At 44.8% G+C, this 9,562-nt stretch overlaps 1 protein-coding gene across 1 annotated transcript; it reads right to left on the bottom strand.

Annotated features, from left to right (window-relative positions):
* Window positions 1–6,364: 6,364 nt before the first annotated feature.
* On the bottom strand, window positions 6,365–9,562 carry LOC116995175. Its single transcript, XM_033057572.2, has 2 exons — window positions 7,945–9,562; window positions 6,365–7,902 (listed from the first exon to the last, which is right to left on the bottom strand). The coding sequence occupies exons 1-2, from the start codon at window positions 9,560–9,562 to the stop codon at window positions 6,365–6,367; spliced, it is 3,156 nt and encodes a 1,051-aa protein (XP_032913463.1).

Raw genomic sequence — 9,562 nt, 5'->3', positions numbered from 1 at the left:
ACTTAACTTCCTAAGGATAATATCCTCCAGCAACACAGTGTCACAGAAGATGAATGTGGATGCTGTGATGAGCATGAAGGCAGAAGGATACTTTTAAATACCTTAAAAAGGGTTTACTACACATGGTTATGTTCCAGGTTTTGGAATGGGCTTGTTAGTCTTTATGTGTCTCTGTACATATAAATGTATTTATGTATATATATGGAGGCTAAAATCACACAGATTTTCTTATTTCATGCCACAGTTTATAGACAACCTGTACAGTTACTTGAGAATCTATAAATATTTGAAATATTGTAATGGATACCACAGAATAATAGGGCTGATATTTTATCTTCAGCATGTATATAACTTGTATAAAGTTTTATTGATGGTTTGTAAGATATTTAGTAGACTAAGTTAAACTTGCTCTCAGCTTACTACCACAGGCATAAGCACAGTGTACATAGCAACTAAGATACCTAATTATGAAGATTGTTCAGGAAAGACACAGGATTTTCAGATCAAAACATGATTTTTATTGGGCTTGTGTAAAACGCACAAGGGAGGATACATTTATAGTGAGTCATTGTATATACATTTGTAGTGAACCACTATGGTTTCAGTGTCTGCATGGCTGCATTTGTCCATGCACCACCAGGGTAGCTCATGCTCAGTGAGACCCAGCCTGTGGATAGACATTGGCCCCAGAACTTAGCTGGAGGAGCCAGGTGGGTGTGTGGATGTGGAGCTGCCAGGTGGACAGGCTGAGTTGCCTGGATCTGTGGACAGATGGGCAGAGGGCTTCAGCTTAAAGAGTCTACTCTGATATGCTGTACAACCCAGTATGCACAACTGCCATCAGTTAACCCCTGCTGGAAGTCTAAGGCTTGAAGATGAGCTACATCACATCTTTCCGAGAAGAACACCCAATGCCCAAAGTGACAGAACTTTTAATTTCACATAACAAGTGCTAGAGGTATAAAAATCTTCAGCCTAGAGGAAAATGGAACAATTCCTGGAGTCTGAAAGACACAGCACTCTGAAATCACAAGACTTTTTAGGTTTCAAAGCCTAGTTTTGACTTTCAGTCAAGCTGGGGTGGCCAGAAATGTGCATTTGGACTTGAAGAAGGGCTGAAGGGAAGGAGAAAGTGTTCTGTGCAAACCAGAACTACAATTTTTATCTTCAGACTATGCAGATGTTAAAAACAAAATGTTAAGTGTTTTCATCTTCTTTAATTTTTTTTAATCTGGAATTATCTGATGGACTCTGCTAATAAACCAAGCTGAAAGTCAGTATTAAAATCGAGGAGATCTTGAATATAGAAAGAATTAAGTGAGATTGAAGACAGAAGTTGACAAATTCAGCTTTCAGGAAACACTCATGCATTTTCAGATGACTAACAAGCTGCAGTGGGTGATCATGTGCCTGACCTGATGTGGAGACATGGCCCTTGGTGGCATCTCAGGAATGCTGCCTCCTGCAGACACCAGACAGATGGTGAGCAGCTGTACCAACCCACTGCTCTTCTGAGCGCGCCACAGCAGATTCACTGTCAAGCATGTGTCATGTGCCACATAATCAGCACAGGTAATGATGACAGGTAATATTACCACACTGCCAAATTGCCCTTCTAATGCAGTCTTCCAAAAAACATAGAGTATAACACAGTAAATCTTTCCAGAACAAGAAAGTTATTTGGTCACCACAATATAAGAAAGGTATTAAACTAATACAGTGTCCAAAGGAGGGCAATGAAAATGGAGAAGCCGCAGATCGAGGAGTGGCTGAGGGCACTGGGTCTGCTCAGCCTGGAGGAGACTGAGGGGAGACCTCGCTGCAGTTGCAGCTTCCTCATGGGGGGAAGAGGGGCAGGCACTGATCTCTGCTCTGTGGTGACAGTGACAGGACCTGAGGGCATGGCCTGGAGTTGTGTCAGGGGAGGTTGATGTTGGATATTAGAAAAAAGGTTTTTCCCCCAGGGGGTGGTGGGGCACTGATCAAGCTCCCCAGGGCAGCAGTCACAGCACCAGCCTGACGGATTCAAGAAGTGTTTGGACAATGCTCTCAGCACATGGGGTCACTTGCAGGGATGTGCTGTGCAGGGCCAGGAGTTGATAATCCCTGTGGATCTCTTCCAACTGTGATTCTGTGATACTGTGCAATGCACGAGGGAAATTTCACTCTAAATACTCTGAACTTCAGGACTGAGCTCTCCAGTTCAAGAAAGATGAAATCAAATGTTAATGAAGAAAACTATTATGAGGATCTTTGTAAAATGGAGAGCCTGTATCTAGGGACTGGCAAAAAGATAAATAGATACAGGGATTTAACCTAGGAAAGAGAAGTTACACAAGATAAAAAAATAATATTTTCCTGTAAGGAGAAAAAATGAATTGGCTAAACTTTAACACGAACAAGATATTAGAAGATGGTTCCTCATTTTTTACAATGGTGAGATCCTTTCCAGCTAGAACAACAGGAGCAAGAAACCAGACTGCTTTTAAGATAAGCATATTAATGAAAATCATGATACCAGTGTAATCTGAACTGTCAGACTCAAGCTGGTTTTTCTCAGTCCTGTGCTCATATCCAGCTATACAGAGCCAGGAAAACATCCCTATCAAAATCAATATGTGAAGTGCAGTATCTGGTGGAATAGCACATACTGCACTCCAAAACCATATGCGATTTTTGACAGGCTTCAGGTTAATAAAAAATATTCTTTTCTAAATTGCACATCTCAGAACAATTCATTTCCACACTAATGACCCTTCTGACACAGCACAGTGCCCCCTTCCAAAACTATTTACCATTTATTAAATGGACAGGGTATATAGACAGCCTTGGCCAGAGATCTTTGCGCTCCCATGTCACACATCCCTACCAGCTACTTGCCATGTTCTTAAATCACCCTACTCCTTATTTTTCAATGCTGACACCAGCAGCAATTGTACTTCTGATGCTTTATGAGATACTCCCTCCAGGTACTGGTTATTTCTGCAACTCTTTGTTATTCCAATACTAGCATTTTTTTCTGGGTGGTTTACCTTCATGCAGATTATGACATCTTGTTGTGGGATGCTGTGGTGATACAGATTGACTGCTTTATTTTTGAGACAGGGATGTTCAGAAACCTGGCTGTTCAGGTTTCTAAACATCCTGCATTGGGTGCTGTTACTACTCAGTGCACTACCATATACTGCATTTCAGTATTTTACTCAGGAATTAAGCAAAAGGGCAAATTTCATACCTGCTTTTTGGAGAGCTGACAGGTATCATGTTAATTCCTCATCACATATCCTGAGTGTGACAGGCGGTGACCTCTTTTATAATCGGTGGAGTCAGTTCAGAGAACGAACCATTCAAGAAATTCAACACATATAAAGCCTTATTTAACCGCATGTGAGGCGTAGCCTCTGCCTCCCTCCTTTTTTGTTTATCTAGTAGTGTTTTCAGGGTGTGATGCATTCTTTCTATAATTGCCTGACCTGTGGGAGAGTGTGGAATGCCAAAGGTATGCCTGACACCCCACTTTTTTAGAAATTTGTCCAGCACTTTTCCAATATATGTTGGAACATTATCTGTCTTGATTTCTTGTGGAATTCCTAATGATGCAAATGCCTGTAAAAAATGCCTCCACGCATGTTGTGCTGTCTCCCCTGCATGTAATGATGCAAAAATCGCTCCTGAAAGTGTATCTACTGACACATGAATATTTTTCAACTTTCCAAATGGTGGATACTTTGTTACATCTGTCTGCCATAATTGAAGACTTTGCAATCCTCTCGGGTTAACTGCTCCCGTAGAGAGTGGCTGTTGCACAAGTTGACAATCTGGACAGGATTGAATAATTTCTTTTGCCTGACTTTTTGAAATGTGAAAAGACTCCATCAATGCTCTCGCATTTTGATGAAAAAATGCATGGCTTAATTTTGCCTGCTCAAAGATGTCTGGCAATGTTTGCAAAACAGACATAGTTAGTCCATCCGCTTGAGCATTTCCTTCTGCTAAAAGACCTGGGAGTGATGAATGTGCCCTAATGTGTGTGATGAAGTATTTATGTGCTCTGTTTTCCAGCAGTGTCTTCATACATGATAAATATGAATACAAAATTTCATTGCTTGTTTCTCGCAAAAGTGATCCCTCCAATCTTTTAACTACATTAGCTACATATGCTGAATCTGTGATCAAACTGAGAGGTTGTTGAAGCAACTCAAAAACTCTGACTACTGCTGCTAACTCCACAATCTGTGGTGAACCTTGTACTATTTTCACATCTGACTCCCATTCTCCTGCAGCAGAATTTTGCCATGTAATGACCGATTTGTGAGTCTTCCCTGAACCGTCAGTGAATACCGTGATTCCCTCCAATGGTTCCTCACTTATTTTTGGTTTCTCCCTGAAACTTACTTTTGCCTTTAACATTCTGTGGTTTGGGTAGTGAATTGTACAAATACCTGTATAATCTAACAATGCAATCGCTAAATCTTGCAATTTTTGATTTGCCCAATCAAAATATTGCTTTTTTAATGGTAAATATATTACTGAAAAATCTTTGCCTGCCATTGTCAGCAGCCTAGTTCTTGCCTTTATTATGATCTGAGCTGTCATTTCTAGGCTTGTAAGAATTGTCTTTGGGGACCTGTAAGATAAAAAAATCCACTTTATAATTAGAAGTGGGTCTCTTTGAGACACGTTCCATTGAAAAATCAAGCCATATAGCTGTGTCTGTTCTCCCAACACCGCTAAACAAAAAGGTAGTGAGTTTACATAACGATGTGCCTGTCTTTGTTGTATAATTTCTGCAACTCTCTCTAGAGCTTTTTGTGCTTCTGCTGTGAGAGTCCTGGGAGATTTAATATTACTATCTCCTCTTAGAAGATTGAACAACAATGAAAGATCTTCATTTGTGATTCCTAAGATTGGCCTCATCCAGTTTATCTCTCCAAGAAGTTGCTGTAGATCTTGTAAATTGCTGACCCTTGAGCTGATCCCTATTTTTTGAGGCTTTATTGTTTGCTCTGTGATTTTCGATCCAAGGTATTTCCAGGGTGCGATCTCTTGGATGTTGGAAGTGCTGATCTCCAATCCAGCCTTCTGCACTTCTTCAATCACACAATCATGAACTTGCTGCAACTCTTGTTGTGTCAACGCTGCAATGAGCAAATCATCCATGTAATGAATGATCCTTGCTTCTGAATATTTCTTCCTCGCCACAGCTAAAGCTCGTGCTACCTACCACTGACAAATTGTTGGTGAATTCTTGAGGCCTTGTGGTAAAACTACCCAATGATATCTTTCCAAAGGTTCTTCCCTGTTTAGACTTGGAACAGAGAATGCCATTCTGTGAGCATCACTTGGATGAAGTGGTATGCTGAAGAAGCAATCCTTGAGATCAATGACCACAAGTGGCCATTCTCTTGGAATCATTGTGAGTGAAGGGAGTCCTTGTTGAAGTGGTCCCATCTCTTCCATGATTTCATTCAGCATCCTGAGATTATGACGCAATCTCCATTGTCCAGAAGTTTTCTTCTGAATGACAAACACTGGAAAATTCCAGGGACTACTGGTCGGCTTAATATGTCCCTTTTGTAATTGTTCTTTCACTAAACTCTTCAAAGCACTCAGTTTTTTCCTCTCCAGGGGCCACTGATCCACCCAAATGGGCTCATCAGTCTTCCAAGTCAACTTTGGAGTGGTGAGTGCCACAGTGACCCCCACTAAAAATCCATTTCCAGTCTCATGCCCCATTGTGACAACAGGTCTCTTCCCCATACCATGATTGGCCTTTGCACTATGAAAGGACGAGTGACTGCTGGTTTTCCTCCTGGTCCTGAGACGACTACTGCACTTTCACTTTGCAGACAAACGGAACTTCCTCCTACGCCTGTAATTTGACCCAATGGCACTCTTAAACTCCACTCTCTCGGCCAGAAAATGTATGAGACGAGCGTAACATCTGCTCCTGTATCAACTAATCCTTCGATCTCTAGTGATTTTTCACCATATGTCAATCGACAAATGATGATTGGTCGGTCGTGACCTATGTGTTGCACCCATGTAGCATGAACTTCTACGTGATCATTATATGAAGGATGATCTGGATCAATCACCGACATCACTTGATGTCCCAATGGATGAGGTGGCAAAGCCACTGCTTTCGCTATTCGCGTATTTTCTGGAATAGCTAGTGGTGGCCGAAGAGTTTTTGCTAGAACTGTCAGTTCTTCATTACAATCTGCTGAAAGAACCGTAGGAATAATAACTAATCTGAAGATACTACTTCTATCTTTGCCTAAAATTAAGAAGTCTTGTCTCTTCCAGGATGTCCCTCTGACTCCTGTAGGTATTGCTATGAGCTCTTCGCATAGGAGACATATTATTTTGGAAGTTGCCAGGTAACATTGCGCTGCGGGGGGCAATAAGTCTGGGTCGCAGGGGATGCCTGCAACTGCCCTGCAGAGGGCATCTGATTGATGTTCCCAAAAAATTGTCCTGTTTGTGATGTTGCTGTTCCTTGAGTCATTACTTCTGTCATCACGCGTTGACGATTCGCGCTCTTTTTGTAGTTTCCCGGCATTGGCAATTGTTTTCCATCCACATCTGTTTGTGAATAACACTCACTTGCAGGATGCTTTCCTCTTCTGCATCTCAAACAAAGCCCCGATGACTTGCCTTTTTTCACAAGGTGAGGACAGTTTTTCTTAAAATGTCCAAAATTTCCACATTTATAACATTGTCCCTCTGTCGGGTTCTTCTGCTTTTTGAAATTTGCAAGAACCTTCTCAAAAGTTTCACTGTGCACTTGGAGTAGCCTTTCCATCCTTTCTTCCACAATTGACACTATATGCTGTGGTGTGCCTACTATGCTGCAGGCCTCAACCATCTCTGCTAAAGAGGGTTGACCTGGAATTGCACTGATGACCCTCTTGCATTCCTGATTGGCATTTGCAAATGCAAGACTTTTTAACAAATGTGGTTTGGCTGCTTCATCAGTCACTTGCCTATCCACTGCTTGTGTGAGCCTATCTATGTATGAGGAATAACTCTCTGAAGCACCTTGCTTGATCTCTGTATAAATTGTGTCTTGCATACCTGCTGGTGCAATCTGTAGAATTGCCTTACGTGCAGCTTCTTTTATGTCTATCAGCACGTTGCGTGGAAGTCTTGCTTGCTGGGCTGGGTTGTCCTCCGGTGGATCACCTGCTAACTGCGCCAAAGTGAGAGCTGCATTTGGCCCACCTTGATATTTTGTTCTCAGCTCTTGCAGAGCCCTTCTCCATCTGCCGTCCCAGATGAGTGCCTGTGTGTCTGTAAGAATCAGCGATACGAGAGACCTGAGATCATATGGCGTCAAGTCATATATATTGAAAGTATCTTTTAAAAGTTGTCTAAAATATGAAGATCCCAGTCCATTGCCTCTTATTGCTCTGATCAAATCCTTAATTACTTCATGAGTTAATCTTTCCCATTTTGGGTTCTGCCCTTGGGCATCATAATTCACTGCCACTGCAATGTCCCCTGTACCAATCATTGGACATGCTCTATCTCTTGCCAAATTCCTTCTTATATCTGCCCAATCTACTAATGTCTGTGGTGCAGATGGCTGTGCTTCCATTGGCACTGACCTGTAGAAAGGAGTTACCTGCTGTGTCTGTATCCACGCTGCTTCACTCACCGGCATTGCTGGTACCTGCACTCTCTGTGCTGTTCCTGGTCCTGGCTGAGGAACAAGGATCTGCGACTCTTGAGATGTCCGGAAAATCTGTGGAAACTCTGCCCTCATCTCTGGATGAGATTCCAAGCTTGCTCCCATGTGCTGCAAAAAAGCTTTGACAATCTCTTTTGGAATCATAATTGATTGTCCTTGGCCTGAAGCACTAGCACCTGCTGCCCAGGCCGGAATCCCCTCCGACGCTGTAATACATCGTGTATCACCCTGTTGCTCATCCGGGCTTTCCTGCAACGTTTTCTTAGAAGAGGATTTTTTATAAGAAATCGGAAAAAAGTCTTGTAATGTTATGGCTCTGCCACCAGATGTTCGCCCCGTTAGGGTTGACTGTGCCTTTTGCTTCGCCTTTTTGCTATCTGTCTTTTCTTGTGGATCTGAGAAACTCTTTAGAGCTTCACACAGTTCTTGCAACTTCTGTGAAAGACTTTCAATTATTGCCTTCATGTGTAACTGTCTGCTCGGTTGCCATGGAAGCTGATGCTCACTGCTGAGACCGGCCGTGTCTGTGCCGAGGGAAACACCTCCCGCCTGGGCACGCCCCGTCCCCGCCTGCAGAGCCCCGGGGGTGTGGCCGCTTCTGTCCCGACCACGCCTCCCCGCTGCCCGCACCGACGTAGCCCTGCCCTTGGACACGCCTCCTCTCGTATCCTGATCTCCCTCACTGTCGCTTGTCTCAGCCCCCTCCGAGCTAGACCCGCCCACTTCGCTCTCATTTGAGCTGTCACTTTGTTTTCTGCTCCGCCCCCTCTTCACTTCCGGACTCTCTGTCCCTATTGCTGACACTTCCGTGTTTCGCGTTCCCCGCGCATGCCCACCGCGCTTCGCCGCCACCGCGCACGCGCCTGACGCTGTCCCCGTTGCTATGGTTACCGCGCCTGTTTTTTCTATGCCCCCTACGGTTCGGACTGTTGCTCCCCCCGCCGCCGCGCCCGCGCTAACCGCGCATGTCGCGTCTGGCGTTCCCGCGATCGGCATGGAGCCCTCCGCCCCCCCAACACCCGGGCTGGAGGTCAGCGCAGCCCTCCCCGCGCCTGGGATCGAGGCTGGCCCGCGTACCCCGCCCGCGCCCCCCGTCCTGCGCGTCCCGGCCGCCGCCGCGATTGGCTGAGTCCCGCCTGTCCCCGCGAGTGCGCGCACCGAGCCCGCGCCTTTCCCCGCTGTGTCCGCGGTAGTTTTTGCCTTTCCCGTCTCCGCCTCTGCCCCACCCGTCCCCCCTAGAGGTGCTTGTACCGCCCCCCCGCGCTCTGGGGACAAGGTGGCTGAGAAGCTGTAGAAACAGAAATCTAAGTCTTCTAACTCACTTGGGAAAATTTCTAACTTGAGTTTTCCTTTCCTAGGGTAGGGTGTTCTAGGTATTTCTGGGGATCCCGGGGTTTCTAGGGATACACCTTGACTTTCTTCAGGTCCTTCATCAATATCTAAAGCCCCTTGCTGATACCAAGATTCCTCCACTGGCTGATGGCCAAGCGGCAAAAGACCTCCCTCCCCCAGCTGCTGGCTGGAGTGGGATCCTCCCTCTGCTCCCGAGGGACCCAGAATTGCCCTCCGGCAACTCTGTAAATTTGCACTTCTGTGCGAAATAACTTCCAGCATCACCCGTGCCGGAGACAAGAGCTCTAACGCCTCTTTATCTCTCTGAGTTGCTAAGTGATATAAAGATCTATTAATCTGTTCCCAAAAACTTGGCTCAAATAATGAATTCGCCTCGGCACTTGGAAACCTGAGTCTCACCCATAAAAGCAGGCTTTTAAGTTCCTTATCTGGGATGGCCATGGGATGAGCTGACATCTCCTCTTTTAAGGTGGCTAGGAGATGGATTTGTTCCTGGCTGAATCCACCCCCCAT

This window comes from Catharus ustulatus, chromosome 4, assembly GCF_009819885.2.
Source record: "Catharus ustulatus isolate bCatUst1 chromosome 4, bCatUst1.pri.v2, whole genome shotgun sequence".
NCBI classification, from domain to species: Eukaryota; Metazoa; Chordata; class Aves; order Passeriformes; family Turdidae; genus Catharus; species Catharus ustulatus.
This window is presented reverse-complemented; position numbering and strand designations above follow the sequence as displayed.

Excerpts from the sequence above, each read along its gene's own strand:
- LOC116995175 (XM_033057572.2), bottom strand. The coding sequence starts at position 9,562 with ATGGGGGGTGGATTCAGCCAGGAACAAATCCATCTCCTAGCCACCTTA. Across the intron at positions 7,903-7,944 it reads TTCTAAGAAAACGTTGCAGG|CGTCGGAGGGGATTCCGGCC; the intron begins AAAGCCCGGATG and ends GATGTATTACAG.